This window comes from Scyliorhinus torazame, chromosome 2, assembly GCF_047496885.1.
Source record: "Scyliorhinus torazame isolate Kashiwa2021f chromosome 2, sScyTor2.1, whole genome shotgun sequence".
Classification (NCBI taxonomy): Eukaryota; Metazoa; Chordata; class Chondrichthyes; order Carcharhiniformes; family Scyliorhinidae; genus Scyliorhinus; species Scyliorhinus torazame.
This window is the reverse complement of record NC_092708.1, coordinates 160,048,117-160,064,426: the sequence shown is the minus strand read 5'-3', so window position 1 is coordinate 160,064,426 and position 16,310 is coordinate 160,048,117. Positions and strand designations below refer to the sequence as shown.

The window sequence follows — 16,310 nt, the reverse complement described above, 5'->3', positions numbered from 1 at the left end:
CACGGAATATTCCGCTCTGACTATTTCTGGAAGCACCGATTTCCCCACTGCAAAGATGTCAATACGGGTGTATACCTTGCGCACCGGTGAGAAGAATGAGACTTCCTTCTGACCAGGCTGTAGGAACTGCCCTGGGTCCACTGCCCCCATCTGCTCCATGAACGTTCCTAATTCCCTAGCCATGCTTGTCTTTTTCTCCACCTTGGGGCTCGATCGGTCTGTCCATGTGTCCTGCACACAGTTAAAGTCCAACACTCCCTCCCCCCCATGATCAGTCAGTGTGTCGATGTTGGGAATTTCCGCCATGGTCTTCTTAATAAAGTCTGTGTCGTCCTAGTTGGGATCATACAGGTTTACTAGAACCACGGTGCCCTGTCCAAGACACCGCTGACCATGATGTTTCGTCTCCCTGGGTGTGTAACCGTCTTTGTCGCCATAAATATTGTTCGCTTGCTCCCACCCTTGCCCTCGTCCAGCAACATGAATGTTACGTTTACAGCTTCATCTTGTTCCCTCAACCTGCACCTTACCTGCTGAGGCCAATCTGAACACCATCCCTTTCTTTATTCCCCCCCCCCCCCCCACCCACCCACTTTCCCTGCCCTTCCCTATCTCCCTCTCCCCTTGCACTTCCCATCCCTGCCTCTATGGTCCTCTGCCCCTGTCCTCCACCAGACACTCCCTCCCTGCCGGGAGGTGCTCCGCGGTCCCCCTTGTTCTCCTACTTCCTGTGCTAGCTTTCCCCGCTGGTATGGTGGCCCTCCTCCCAGGCTGATCTTATCCCTTTCCTGTGACCATTAGATTTCTGTTCCCTCTTCACCCTCTCCTGCACTCCGCTGTCCTCGCCCTTTCCTGTGTTTTAACATTTCTGTTCAGAGCGAGGCAGATCTGTCCTGCAGAAACATGGTAATAGTCCATCATAGTTCTTTTTCTTTCTCCCTTTTTCTTTCTCTGCTTCACCCTCAGCACTGCCTTGCCTGCTCCTTGCCCAGGCCGTTCGCTGCACGATCTAGTCTGTCTCTGCCGGGGTGTTCAAATAATGCTCCTTATTTTGGAACGTGACTCAGAGCCTGGCTGGGAACCTCATTCCAAACTTCACTCTGCTCTTGTACAGTGCCAATTTCATCTACTTTAATTCAGCCCTGTTCTTTGCCAGGTCTGCCCCAATGTCCTGGTCGACCCAGATTCTATGTCCTTCCTAGTTGCTTGCCTTCGCCTGCCTTGCCCACCACTTTCCTATCTTCTCAAGGTCCTGATACTGATGTAATTTGGCAATTATTGCCGTTGGCTGCTCCTCCGCTTTGGGCTTCCGTCGGAGAAATCTGTGTGCCCTGTTAATCTCCGGAGGTTTGAGTAAGCTGTCCCTCCTGACCAGGTTGCCCGGCATCTGGGCCACATGGTTCGTTGGGTCCCTGCCCTTGATCCCCTCTGGCAGGGCCCACGATCCATATATTTTGGAGCCGGGACTGGTTCTCCTGGACCTTGACTTTCCCCTTTAGGTGCCCCTGGGTCGTCGCCAACCTTTTAATTTTGGTTTCCAACAATCCTGTCGCTCTGGTCCGTCAAAGCCTTCTCAAGCTCCTGGATCGTCTTCCCTTGAGCTTCCAACTTCTTCCCCAATCCATCGATCGCCGTCTGCATGATGACCAACGCCTCCGTCACTGCCAGCTTGACCACCACCTGGGTCTCCACCTTTATCGCCTCCCTCATTGCCAACAGTTCCTTGGTCAGGAACGTCTTCCATCCATCTCCATGCCCGGCGGGGGTGGGGGAGTTATTTGGGTCGTCGGTCTCCCTCTCTCTGAGATGGCCGGGGACCCCTCGCTTCGTGGGTTCACTGATTTGTTCATCTGCTGCTTTCGGCCATTCTCTTCACTCCTGCCGTCTCTACCACTTCTTGAGCTCCCGCTCGCTGGCATGTTGTTGTTGTTCTTCTCTCCCCTTCTTATTTGTGGATGAAATAAGTCTGAATTTTCAGGCTAAATTTGACTAAAAGCCTGTTTGGTTGTATTCTGGAGGAGAGCCACCTGATGTGCGACTGCTAAGCACATCACCGCCACCGGAAGTCCTTAAAAATTATTTTGTGACTTCCGGTTGCGGCTATGCCTGGGTAGGTCGCACGTTCGGCAGCTCGCGCCAAGAACGGACTTTTGGGCCCTTTTGAGGAGCCCCAGTGGCACTTGGACGACGATTCCTGGTGTGGGTAGGCAGCAGTAAGGTTCTCCCAGCATTGTAGGGCGTGGACCAGGAGTGGAGCGATTTAAAAAAAATAAATTTAAAAAGTGGTTTTGGAGCGGAGAGGAGAGCATGTGCGGAATAGTAAGATGGCGGCGGGTGGAGACCAGGCAGCGTGGGCGCAATGGTCGCGGGAGCAGCAGGAGTTCCTGAAAAGCTGCTTTGTGGAGCTGAAAGCAGAAATGCTGACCCCAATGAAGGCGTCGATAGAAAAGCTGGTGGAGATCCAGAAGGTCCAAGGGTCGGCGATTCGAGAGGTGCAGCAGAAAGCCTCTGAAAACGAGGACGAGATTCTGGCCTGGCGGTGAAAGTGGAGGCGCACGAGTCGCTGCACAAGAAGTGGCAGGAAATGTTCGAGGCCCTGGAGAATAGGTCGAGGAGAAAGAATCTCCAGATTCTGGGTCTCCCTGAATGGATGGAGGGGTCCGACGTGGGGGCATATGTAGCCACAATGCTGAACACGTTAATGGGTGCGGGAGCCTTCCCAGGCCCTTGGAGCTGGATGGGGCTCACAGAGTCCTGGCAAGGAGGCCGAAAGCCAATGAGCCGCCAAGGGCTATAGTGGTGAGGTTTCCCCGCTTCATGGACAGTGAGTGCGTCCTGAGATGGGCGAAGAAGGAACGGAGCAGCAGGTGGGAGAAAACGGAGATCCGTATTTATCAAGACTGGAGTGCAGAGCTGGCTAAGAAGAGGGCTGGATTCAACCGGGCCAAGGCGGTGCTCCACCGAAAGGGGGTGAAGTTCGGGCTGTTGCAGCCAGCGTGATTGTGGGTCACTTTTCAAGATCGCCACCATTATTTTGATACGCCGGATGAGGCGTGGATCTTTATACAAAACGAGACGTTGGACTCTAAGGGTTTGATGTGGGGTTGGGTTTGTTTTTTCGTTGTGTGGGAAAGCTGGGGAGTGGGAAGGGGTGAGTGGATGTGATTTGTGGGTCGGTGGGCATCGATACTGTTTTACAGGGGCCAGTCCCCATGTGAGAAAGGGGGGGCAGGAGGCCCTGTGTCGAGGGGAACTGGGGTGAGGTTGTAGGGGAAAGGAGCGGCGCCATAGGGGGTGGGGCCGGCCCAGGTGGAAAACACGGACTTTCTCCTGCGCTGAGGAAGGGGGGGGGGGGGAGGGGGGGGCTGCAGGACCTGCGGGGAGGGGCGGTGCTGGAGGGGTGCTTACATCGGCCTGAAAGGGGGGGGGGGTGGGATGGGGATTCCACACGGGGGGCCGTTGGCAAAGGCGGGAGCGGTTGGGGTCAGCAGGAGTAAGCTGACTTACGGGAGTGCAATGGGGGGAGCAGGGGGGCTAGACGGTGGTCTAACTGGGAGGGGGGAAACTGGGTTGCTGCTGTACTGACCGAAGGAGAGCTGGAGGTAAAAGGGAGAGTCGGGCGAGGGTTTGCCGCCTGGGGGACTAGAGTGTGCGGGAGGCGTGGGCACGTGGCGGCTGATAACATGGAATGTGAGGGGCCTAAATGAGCCGGTCAAGAGGGCCCGGGTGTTCACGCACTTAAAGGGACTGAAGGCAGACGTTGTTATGCTTCAGGAGACGCACTTGAAGTTGGCAGATCAGATCAGGCTGAGAAAAGGATGGGTAGGGCAGGTCTTTCATTCAGGGCTGGATGCGAAGAACAGAGGGGTTGCAATACTGGTGGGGAAGCGGGTGTCGTTCGAGGCGCTGAATATTGTGGCGGATAATGGGGGTCGATACGTGATGGTGAGTGGTAGTTGCAGGGGACCCGGGTGGTACTGGTGAATGTGTATGCCCCGAATTGGGACGATGCAGGGTTTAGGAAGCGCATGTTGAGTCGGATCACGGATCTGGAAGCGGGGAGCTTGATAATGGAGGGGGACTTTAATACGGTACTGGACCCAGCATTGGACCGATCCAGGTCAAGGATGGGTAAGAGGCCAGCTGCGGCCAAGGTGCTAAGGGGGTTTATGGACCAGGTGGGGGGAGTGGATCCGTGGAGGTTTGCCAGGCCGGTGGCCAGAGTTCTCTTTTTTCTCCCATGTACATAAGGCCTATTCACGGATAGACTTCTTTGTGATGTGTAGGGCACTGATCCCAAGAGTGGAGGGAACGGAATATTCGGCTATAGCGATTTCGGACCACGCCCCGCACTGGGTGGAGTTGGAGTTGGGGGAGGAGAGGGACCAGCGCCCGCTGTGGTGCCTGGATGTGGGACTGTTGGCGGATGAGGAGGTTTGTGGGCGGGTCCGGGGGTGCATCCAGAGATACATAGAGGCCAATGATAATGGGGAGGTGCAGGTCGGTGTGGTTTGGGAGGCTCTGAAGGCGGTGGTTAGGGGAGAGCTAATTTCAAATCGGGGCTCACAGGGAGAGGAGAGGGAGAGGTTGGTGGGGGAGATAGTACGGGTGGACAGGAGGTATACAGAGGCCCCCGAAGAGGGGCTGCTGAGGGAGCGACGGAATCTCCAAACGGAATTTGATTTATTGACCACGGGGAAGGCAGAGGCTCAGTGGAGGAAAATGCAGGGGGCAGTGTATGAGTATGGGGAGAAGGCGAGTCGGATGCTGGCGCGTCAGCTACGTAAGAGGGAGGCGGCGAGGGAGATTGGAGGAATCAGGGATGGATGGGGGGGTGGGGGGTGGGGGGGGGAATACGGTGCGTAGTGCGGTTAAAATAAATGAGGTATTTAGAGATTTCTATGAGGACCTGTACAAGTCAGAGCCCCCAGAGAGGGGATGCGGCGGTTCTTAGATCAACTGAGGTTCCCGAGGGTGGAGGAAGAGCAGGTGGCTGGCCTGGGGACCCCGATGGGGCTGGAGGAGCTGGTTCAGGGATTGGGGAGCATGCAGGCGGGCAAGGCCCTGGGACCGGATGGGTTCCCGGTTGAATTTTATAGGAAGTATGTGAATCTGTTGGGCCCATTGCTGGTGAGAATCTTCAATGAGGCGAGGGAGGAAGGGACTCTGCCCCCGATATTGTCTCGGGCACTGATCTCGCTGATTCTCAAGCCGGATAAGGACCCACTGCAGTGCGGTTCATATAGGCCGATCGCGCTCCTTCACGTAGATGCCAAGTTGCTGGTGAAGGTCCTCGCTACGAGGATTGAGGATTGTGTCCCGGGATTGATACATGAGGACCAGACGGGGTTCGTGAAGGGCAGGCAGTTAAATGCGAATGTGCGGAGGCTTCTGAACATGATTATGATGCCCTCGCTGGGAGGAGAAGCGGAGGTGGTGGCGGCTATGGACGCGGAGAAGGCCTTTGATCGGGTGGAGTGGGAGTACCTATGGGAAGTGCTTAGCAGGTTTGGGTTCGGGGAAGGGTTCATAGGATGGGTCAGGTTGTTATACAGGGCGAGCGTGTCTACGAACCGGCGGAGATTGGAATATTTTAGATTGTACTGGGGACGAGACAGGGGTGTCACCTTTGCTGTTCGCGCTGACAATTGAGCCGCTGGCCATGGCATAAAGGGAGTCTAGGAACTGGAGGGGGTTGGTCCGTGGAGGGGAGGAACACCGGGTGCCGTTGTATGCTGATGACCTGTTATATATTGCAGATTCAGTGGAGGGGATGGCGGAGGTCATGAGGTTCCTTTTGAGTTTGGGGACTTCTCGGGCTACAAGCTCAACGTGGGGAAGAGTGAGCTCTTTGTAGTGCATGCGGGTGGCCAGGAAAGGGGGCTAGAGGAGCTGCCGTTGAAGAGTGTGGAGAGGAGCTTTCGATAACTGGATATCAAGGTAGCTAGGAGCTGGGGGGCCCTGCATAAGCTTAATTTGACAAGGTTGGTGGACCAGATAGAGGAAGACTTTAGGAGATGGGATGTGTTGCCACTTTCCCTGGCGGGTAGGGTGCAGTCGGTCAAGATGACGGTCCTCCCGAGGTTCTTGTTCGTGTTCCAGTGCCTGCCCATCCTAATCCCCAAAGCTTTTTTCAAGCGGGTAAGCAGGAGTATTATGGGGTTTTTATGGGCGAGCAAGAACCCGAGGGTGAAGAGGGTGCTTCTGGAGCGCAGTTGGGACAGGGGCGGGCTGGCGCTGCTGAATCTGTGTGGCTATTATTGGGCAGCTAATGTGGCGATGATCCATAAATGGGTAATGGAGGGAGAGGGGGCGGCGTGGAAGAGGCTAGAGGCGGCGTCTTGTGTGGGTACTAGCTTGGGGGCGCTGGTGACAGCACCGTTGCCGCTACCGCCGACGAGGTACACCACGAGCCCGGTGTTGGCGGTGACATTGAAGATCTGGGGGCAGTGGAGGCGACATAGGGGTGAGGTGGGGGCCTCAATTTGGTCCCCGATACCGGATAATCATAGGTTTGTGCCGGGCAGGATGGATGGGGGATTCCTACGTTGGCATCGGGCAGGAATTAAAAGGATGGGGGACCTGTTTATAGATGGGACTTTTGCTAGCCTGGGGGCGCTGGAGGAGAAATTTGGGTTGCCTCCGGGAAACGCTTTTAGATATATGCAAGTGAGGGCGTTTGTGAGACGGCAGGTGAGGGAATTTCCGCTACTTCCAGCACGAAGGATTCAGGACAGGGTGATCTCGGGTGTATGGGCTGGAGAAGGCAAGGTCTCGGCGATTTATCAGGAGCTGCAGGAAACGGAGGAGGCCTCGGTGGAGGAGTTAAAGGGCAAGTGGGAGGAGGAGCTCGGGGAGGAGCTGGATGAGGGTCTGTGGGCTGATGCCCTGGGCAGGGTCAATTCCTCCTCCTCATGCGCCAGGCTCAGTCTAATACAGTTCAAAGTAGTACATAGGGCACATATGACAGGGGTGAGGATGAGTAGGTTTTTTGGGGTGGAGGACAGATGTGTGAGATGTTCGGGGATCTCAGCGAATCACGCCCATGTGTTCTGGACGTGCCCAACGCTGGAGGCGTCCTGGAGGGGCTTTGCGAGGGCTATGTCCAAAGTTGTGAACACCCGGGTCAAGCCGAGCTGGGGGATAGCACTATTTGGGGTATCGGACGAGTCGGGAGTGCAGGAGCCGAAAGAGGCCGAAGTTCTGGCCTTTGCATCCCTGGTAGCCCGGCGGAGGATCCTACTGGTTTATGTTTATGTTAAAAGGGGGCGTTTCCCCACTTTTGTATTTATTGGTTAAATGGGGTTAATGTATCCTTGTTTGGTTTCCTACGTATAATTTTATTTTTCTTTCTTTCTTTCTGGAGTGTTTGGTTGAAAATTGTTGAAAATTTTGAATAAACATATTTTTTAAAAATGTTTTAAAAATTATTTTGCAGGGTGTGGGCTTTGCTGGCTGGGCCAGTATTTATTGCACATTTCCAATTGACTTTGGTGCTGAGCCGGCACTTTGAACCACTGTAGTTCATGTGGTGTATGCACACCCACATTGCTGGTAAGGGAGGGAGTTCCAGAAATTTGACCCAGTGAATACTGATGGAAAGGTGATATAGTTCTAGTCAGGATGGTATGTCACTTGGAGGGAAACTTCAGGTGATGGTGTCCCCATGCTTCTGCTGTTCTTGTCCTTCTAGGTGGTAGAGGTCACAAGTTTGCAAGATGCTATTGAAAAGGCCTTGGTGAGTTGCTGCAGTTAATTTTGTATATGGTACACACTTCCAGCCCGGTGTATCAGTGGTGGATGGAGTTCTCGCCAGCTCGGTACTCCACAAGTCCGGTAGTAGTGGCAGCCCTGAGGGTGTGGGGACAGTGGCGACAGCACATGGTTTGGAGGGGGCTTCGGTGTAGGCACCTATGTGCGTTAACCATCGGTTCACTCCGGGGGTGCTGGAGAGGGGCTTTCGGACGTGGCCGGGGTTGAGAGATTTGGGGATCTCTTTCTTGATGAGGGTTTTCTGCGTTTGGAGGAGCTGGAGGAGGAGTTTGAGCTGCCAGGTGGGAATGGCTTCCGGTACCTGCAAGTGAGGGATTTTGTACAGAGGCAGGACTCGAGCTTCCCAGACTTCCCGCAAAGGGGATTACAGGACAAAGTGATGTCGAGACCAGGAGTTGGGGAAAGGAAGGTCTCGGAGATCTATAAGGAGCTACTGAAGTGTGAGGGAGCCCCAATAGGGGAGGTGAAGAGAAAGTGGGAAGAAGAGTTGGGAGGGGGAAAGCTGGGGGAGGCTGGGTTTTGGGAGGAGGCCCTGCGGAGAGTTAACACGTCCTCGTCGTGTACCAGGCTCAGCCTGATCCAATTCAAGATGGGTCCACAGGGCTCATTGGGAGGCTTGGAAGTGACGAATAAGGGTGGGAAAAGCAATGGCGGGAGGGCGGAAAGACTGGCGATGTGTTTTTATAAGCCATGTTGGTTGAGGTTTGTGTTTGGGGGGGATTATGATGGTTATTTCGTTGTAGGTTCTGTTGGATGTTATTGTTGAAAGGTGTTAACATTATAAATGCTTCAATAAAATATTTTCTTAAAAAAAAAAGATGCACTATCTACTTGGCATTTCTGGCTGCAGATGATTGCAAATGCTTCAGCTTTATCTTTTGCACGGATATGCTAGATTCCCTTATCATTGAGGATGGGGATATTTGTGGACCCTCCTCCTCCTCCAGTGAATTATTTAATTGTTCACCACCATTCACAACTGGATGTGACAAGACTACAGAGCTTTGATTTGATACATTGTTTAAAATTCTGTGATCTGATCCTTTTGGTTGTGGGATCACTTAGCTCTGTCTATTACATGTTACTTACATTGTTTGGCATGCAAGTAGCCTTGTGTTGTAACTTCACCAGGTTGGCACTTCATTTTTAGAAATGCTTGGTGTTGTTCCTGGCATGCCCCACTGTACTCTTCATCGAACCAGTATTGATTCCCCATCTTGATGGAAGTGCTGGAATGGGGGATATGCTGGGCTGTTAGGTCGCAGGTTATGGTTGAATGCAATCCTACTGATGGTGATGGCCCAGTTTTGAGTTGATAGATCTATTTAAAATCTATCCCATTTAGCATTTCGAATGAGCTCAATATTATGGGGGCGTAGAGGAGCCTGGCTACAGTGGAACACTTAGAAGATCTAGTGTGATCACTTCAGATGCAAGATCCTCAATGGTGATGAGCTAGTTTAGAGATAGCAGTTTATGGTTCATGTTTGTTCCAATTTTCACAAACTTTTTGTTGATGTCACTTGCTCTAATTTAATAACTTTAAAAGGATTGTATCATTCTCATTTTTAAGAAGAATAAATGGTGGCATCCTTAATCCACGATATAGAGGACATAAGCAGTATGTGTCAATATTTTCAATTCTCAAGGTAAAGTTATTGTGTTTGCCATTTTTATTTTACAGGAGCCCGTGTTAATGCTAAAGATAGCATGTGGTTGACTCCACTCCATCGTGCCATTGCTTCACGGAGTGATGTAAGTTTTTCAATCTGACAATTTGGGTATGATCTTTGTTGAACATTTTGGAAAGAAATTTGACGGATTTCTTGATTAGCAAAATTAATATTTTTGCAATGTAAAACTTTGGTTGCTATGATTGGTACACATATAAATTGACTTTGCCACTTTGACTAAAATTTCTTAATTTTATGTCACTGCTTTTGGTCCATTTTTGGTAGGTTAAACATTTTTTTTGTTTTTGAAATAGTTTTATTTTTTATTAGGGTTTAACGTTTCATTGCAGACTTTACATAACAAGACAAGACCAACAAGAGTATTTACAAAAAATTACAGCCACAGTGGTTCAGGCAATAATTTACAAGCCAACTGTCCCTTGCGGTTTTCTTCTCCTTTGCCTGTCCCGTGTTTTCCTTGGGTGCTTTTGTCCCGCACCCCCCCCAGTGTTCTTCCCTCCCTTTCCTTTCTTTTCTTTATTTTGTGACTTTATTGGTTGCTGATTACGTACAGGTCTCAGAACAAGTTGGTGGAGGTTCAGGAGGGCCAGGCATTTCTTTCCCTTTGTGTAGGACCTTCTTCCTAATCCTCGGGCTCTTCCCTCCCCAAACAAACACCATAATTAGTTTGTCCACTGTGGTGAAAAAGATCTTGGGGATGCAGATTTAGAGGGACCTGAACAGGAAGAGGAACCTGGGCAGTACGTTCATCTTGATTATCTGCACTCTCCCTGCGCGGGAGAGTGGGAGTGAATCCCACCTCTGCAATGCTTTTTAACTTCCTCCACCAGACTTGTCAGGTTCCATTTGTGCACCTGTGTCCAGTCTTGGGCTATTTGGATCCCCAGGTATCGAAATCTGGTCTGGACCAGTTTGAACGGCAGCCTCCGAGCTCTGTTCCTCCTCCCTGCAAATTAACCTGAGAAGGCTCCGAACTCCGTTAGGAGTTTCATTATCTCTTCCATGCTGGCCAGGCGGGTTTGCGATGTAGAGGCGTAGGTCATCCCCATTCTCCTGCCTTCTCCCATAACCCCTGATCCACTTATTAATCAAGAACCTATCTATCTCTGTGTTAAAGACACTCAGTGACTTGGCCTCCATAGCCTTCTTTTTAAAAAAAAAATACTTTTATTGGCATTTTTCATAACAATGTATAGTGCACCTGTTATTTGCATGTAGTCGCTTCTTATTTACAGAAATGTTTTACATGTGTTCCCTCCCTTCTCCCCATTGGAAGTCTGTTTTTTTCCCATAGTACTGACTTCTGCCCTGGGTGTCACACACTGTGCTCTGCTCCTTTCTGTTGAGGTTTTAGTTACTGTCCTTGCGGGGTTTGGGGTGGGGGGTGGGGGGGGGGGGCTGTTGATGGAAGGAAGATGGGGAAACCACAAGAGGAGGAAGGAGGGGAGTAACTCCACCCCCCTTTCCCTGAAAATAGAAGCAAAACACAGCTGAAGCGGGGAGGAGGGAAGAACTATAGACCAATCCAGAGGGCAGCGAAATGTATATAGGGTCAGCTAAACGAAGGACAAAATCAACCTCTCTGTACAATAAAGTAAATTAGTGCAGGTAAGAAAAATGTGATGTATATAAGCAATTGTTTATAAATATGAGAAATGCCAATAAAAAGATTTAAAAAAATAAATAGTGAGTACTGTAAGGCAATTCAATTGAGTAAATGTAAAATTTGAGCACAATTCTTCATATATCTGGTCACGTGCATTTTGTAACAGAGTTTCTGGATAAGGAGGGGTAACTTTGAATCGGATTTTGACTGTCTTTTTTTCCCTAGATATCAAGTTAAATGTGCACCTCCAGCTATCCTGGCGGAAATCAGCTACCACTACACAGACAGAATGATAGCTGAATCTTATTCAATTTGTTACAAATATTAGAGATGAGGGATGCCCTTAATTTAACATGCTTGGCTATGCATTGAAACTTCCAATTTCCCCTGACACAAAGTACCTTCACCATATCTTATCGGAACAGTAATCCAGAGGACTGGATGACAGATCAGCAAACATGAGTTCAAATTCCATCGGCATTTGGGGAGTTTAAATTTCATTAACTAAATAAGAAATAAAAAGTTGGTATCAGTAATGGTGACTGTGAAGCTATCAAATTGTTGTAAAGATCCACGTATTGTTCAATAATGTCCTTTAGGGAAGGAAATCTGCTGTCTTTATCTGGTTCGGCCTTTGTGTGACTTCTGACCCACAACAATATGGTTGGCTCTTGCCTTCCTCTGAAATGATCCAGCAAGCCACTCAGTTATATTAAACTGCTGCAAAAGTGTATTGAGAACAAACAAGGAGGTATCACCTTTTGTCACCCCAGGCAAATTGGCCCTTAGAAGTCCTCCTGACTGACATCTGGGAACCTGTGCCAAAATTGGAAGATTTGTCCCACGTAGTCACCTGATTATTCCTTTCAACCAGCGTCTTGGACTCCTCCATCATCATCCCTGGGTATGTCCTTTCCTACCAGTAGGACAACTCACCAAGGTGGCAACACATTGATTAACAGTCAAAAGAGTAACCCTGGAAGCTCTCAACATTGACACTATACCCCATGAAAACTCATTGCATCAGATCAAGAATGAGCAAGGCAATCTCTTGCTGATTGCCCAGTACTCAGTTGATGAAACTATCCTCCTCCATGTTGAGCATTATTTGGAAGGAACACTGAGGGTCGCGAGGATATCACGCATCAGCAAAATGGTGGCAGGTGTTATCCACGTGCTATCAAGCAGCATCTGCTTGCCAATAATTCCGGCGGGATCGCTCAGCTCCTAACCTAATTACAACCTTGGTCCGATCATGGACCAAAGAGAGCTCGAGGTGAAGTGAAAGTGCCTGCCCTTGATATCAAGGCAATGTTTGACCGAGTGTGGCATCAAGGAGATCTATTAAAATTGAAGCCAATGGGAATCAGGGGGAAAACTCTCCCCTGGCTGGAGTCATGCTACCAAAAATTAAGTTGGTTGTGGCTGCAGGAAGCCAATTATGTCCGCCCCAGGACATTGCAGCTAGAGTTCCCCATGGCATTTTTCAGTTCCATTTGCAGCTGCTCAGATAATGAAGCACGCTTTGACCCCATTTAGCAAGATGGGGGTCAACATTCTGGCTTGGGCTGGTAAGTGACAAGTGAAATTCACAAGTGCCAAACAATGACCATTTCCAACAAGAGATAGTATTACTATATCCTCATGATTATTAATGATATTACCATTGCTAAATCACCACCATTAATATCCTGAGGGTCACCATTGACCAGAACCTTAACAGGACAAGCCCCATAAAGCATGTTACCATCCAGAATGAAGCAACCCACTTGATGGGCATCTCATTCACCTCCTCAAATGTTCACTCCCTTCACTGGCACACTATGGCTGCAGTGAGTACCATTTCATTTGGTGCCTTGTAAGAGTCATGATTTTCAAATACATTCTCGCAACTCAGTCCTTTGACATAGCAGATCAGTCTCTTGGCCCTTCTCTGCATTGCTTCTGAATTTGTACGTTTTCCTATCCTTTGGTGACTACAACGTTGAAAGCTGCGTTTAGATGCAGATTAGAGTACAAAATGTTCCACAGTGTAGTGGCAAGATATGTATTCTACTAAATTGGCATTTTATGCATTCAGTGTACATTTCTGAACAAATGCTAGTGAGATGTAGTTGTACTTGTCAGCCCTCATATTTTGTTCCTCAAAGCAAACATGGCTTAAGCGTAATATAAAGAAAAAGAAAATACAACCAAAATTCCTTTTTGCCTAACTTTGTGGGCAACACAGTGGCACAATGGTTAGCATTGATGCCTCACAGCACCAGGGACCTGGGTTGGATTCTGACCTTGGATGACAGTCTGTGTGGAGTTTGCACATTTTCCCCGTGTCAGCATGGGTTTCCTCCGGGTGCCCTGGTTTCCTCCCACAGTCCAAAGATGTGCAGGTTAGGTACATTGGCCATGCTAAATTGCCCCTTGGTGTCCAAAGGTTAAGCGGAATTACAGCGTTGCGGGGGAGTGGGCCCAGGTGGGTGTTCTTTTGGAGGGTCGGTGCAGACTCCATGGGCTGAATGGCCTCCCTCTCAGCAGAGTTTCTATGGTTCTATGATTAGGGTGAAATATCCTCAGCACAGCAGTGGCTTTATCAAATATCCTTGGTATAAGCATTACGAACTGCTGAAATTTGAAATTGAGTTTACATTTTATTTAAATCATTTTCTGGCTTGTGTGTGCATCACCAATGGCAACTTTAGGAACTGATTTAAATTGACTTTTTAAAACTGTTTGTGTTTTTAATCATATACTGGCTTCCTATTGGTTGTGCCTGGTGAGGGATAATCGATACAATGCATTTCAGAGTAACATAGGAACAGGAGAAAGTGATTTAGTCCCTTCAATGTTTTCTGCCATACAAATTATTAGGATTAATCTGTGACCTAACTCCACATATTGGGCGCGATTCTCCACTCCCACGCCGGTTGGGAGAATTGCCTGGGCCGCCAAAATTTCCGGGGACGGTGGTCCGACACCCTCCCGCGATTCTCCCAAGCGGCGGGAACGGCCCGGTCGAATTTTGCAGGCCGGAGCATCGCCGGAGACACCCAAAATGGCGATTCACCGGCACCCCCGCTATTCTGAGGCCCGGATGGGCGGAGCGGCCAGGCCAAAACGGCGGGTTCCCCCCGGCGCCGTCCACACCTGGTCGCTGCAGTCGTGGGCGGTGTGTGAACGCTGGGGGGGGGGAGGGGGGAGGGGGGGGGTCCTGCACCGGGCTTCACTTGGAATGTGGGGTGGCCGGCGATCGGTGCCCACCGATCGTCGGGCCGTCCTCTCTGAAGGAGGACCTTCTTCCTTCCGCGGCCCCGCAAGATCCGTCCCCCATCTTCTTGCGGGGCGGATTTAGACAGGACAACCACGCATGCGCGGGTTGGCGCCGGCCAACCCGCGCATGCATGGATGACGTCCGTTATGCGGCGCCAGCCGCGTCATCTATGCGGCGCCGCTTTTACGCGGGCGACAAGGCCTGGCGCGTGTAGATGACGCGGCCCCGATACTGGCCCATTGTCAGGGCCTGAATCGGTCGGGACCGGGGCCATTCTGCGCCGTCGTGAACCTTGATGGCGTTCACAACGGTGCGGCCACTTCGGCGTGGGAGTGGAGAATCCCGCCCATGATCTTTGCCCCATATGCCTTAATACCATTGGTTAACAAAAATCTATCAATCTCCGATTTAAGATTGACAGTTGACCTCACATTGCATTTTGCGGAAGAGAGTTCTAAACTTCTACCATCTTTGTGTGCAGAAGTGTTTCCTAATTTCATTCTTGAAAGGTTTGGTTCTAACTTTAAGACTCCACCCTCTCGTCTTAAACACCCCAGCCAGAGGGATTTCTCTCTCTCTACTCTATCTGTTCCCCATAAACTTTCATCAAAACATCCTGTAACCTTTTAAATTGCAGGCAATGTATCCTTAGTTTGTGTAATTTCCCCTTCTAATTTAGTCTCTAGTGTCATGTAAGGGTACCTTTAAGACATGGATGTTTAAGCAATGTACCTTTAAGAAAACAGTGATGTCATAGGGTGGGTGGAGCTCTGCTCAGTTCAGCCATTTTGCAGTTTGGTTTTGCAGTTTAAAAAATGCCTGGCTGGTTTTGCTGAGAGCAGTTTAAAAGTAGAAAGCCAGTTTGAGACAGCAGCTTGAGAAGTTCTGGTTTGCTGTGATCTGCTTAGAACGGAGAAAGCCAGGTTTGAGAAAGAAGCATGGGTGTGTCTGTGGGTTTCCAGAGAGCTGCATGAAGAAAGCAAGGTGCTGGAGCTGAAGTCACCCAAGCTAATATATCTCTGCCATTCTACAGAAAATATATATATCCTTTAATCTGATGTGATACTGTTTAAAGGTGTTAAGTCTCTTGGAAGTTTGAAGGAACATTTTAAGGAAGTATTTACTGTTGCAATATTTTCTATGTTATCTTTGAAGTAAGGGGTGTTAAGAGATCCAATGTTTATTTAAGATGTTAAGTTGAGTTCATGGAATAAACAGTGTTTTGTGTTTGAAAACCCACGTGTCCATAATTGAAATACCACACCTAGGGAACAAGCCGTGTGCTAGGAAAAGCAACAAATACATTAAAGGGTGAGGTTGGTTGAGCTCCATGATACATTTTGGGGTTCTGAAAACGCCTCGCCCATAACACTAGTCTCTAGTTCAATTATCATTCTGGTAAATCTACGTTATATTCTCTCCATGCTCAATATATTCTCCGCAAGGGATGATGCCCAGAACTGGTCACCGTACTTCAGGTGTGGTCTAACTAGTACTTTCTATAGCTGTATCCCAATGGTAGAGTTCCTTCATTTCCCAAAACTGGTGTCAGTGCCCGATGAAATAGAAATCTCTCTTTCCCACAGGGAGTGGCGAGTGTAATTTGCATTGTGTATTGAACTTTTTTGTTGCATATCCAACATCAAATTCCTCCTGGCCATTTGCCTGGATCTTACAGTCATCCTCATGGAGCCAGCATATGTACAGTAAACTGGATAGTAAACTATTCCCATACTTTTTAGTTTTGAATACGTGCATAGAGGTTTAAAAAGGAAATAAATGAGCACAGCTACTGATTTCTTACAATTGAACAGAAAAATAAAAGTAAAATTGAACAGAAAATTCTAGAAATACTTGGCATGTCTGGCAGCATCTGTGGAAAGAGAAACATAAATAATGCTTCAGGTCAGTGGCCCTTCATCAGAATTGGGAGTGCTTGGCAGGAATGGATCAGTCTTTAAGGTTTACATCA

The 16,310-nt window shown here is 49.4% G+C and overlaps 1 protein-coding gene across 13 annotated transcripts in view; it reads left to right on the top strand.

Moving 5' to 3' along the window:
* Positions 1–16,310, top strand: part of LOC140392940 (serine/threonine-protein phosphatase 6 regulatory ankyrin repeat subunit C-like) — a 361,058-nt gene that overhangs the window by 125,073 nt on the left and 219,675 nt on the right. For all 13 annotated transcript variants that reach the window (XR_011935463.1, XM_072478798.1, XM_072478764.1 and 10 more), the window contains one exon: positions 9,458–9,528. Coding sequence is in view for 12 of the 13 variants with exons in the window: in XM_072478798.1 (XP_072334899.1) it covers positions 9,458–9,528 (71 nt within the window). In the remaining variant the exon portion in view is untranslated. The remainder of the gene's footprint in view (positions 1–9,457; positions 9,529–16,310) is intronic.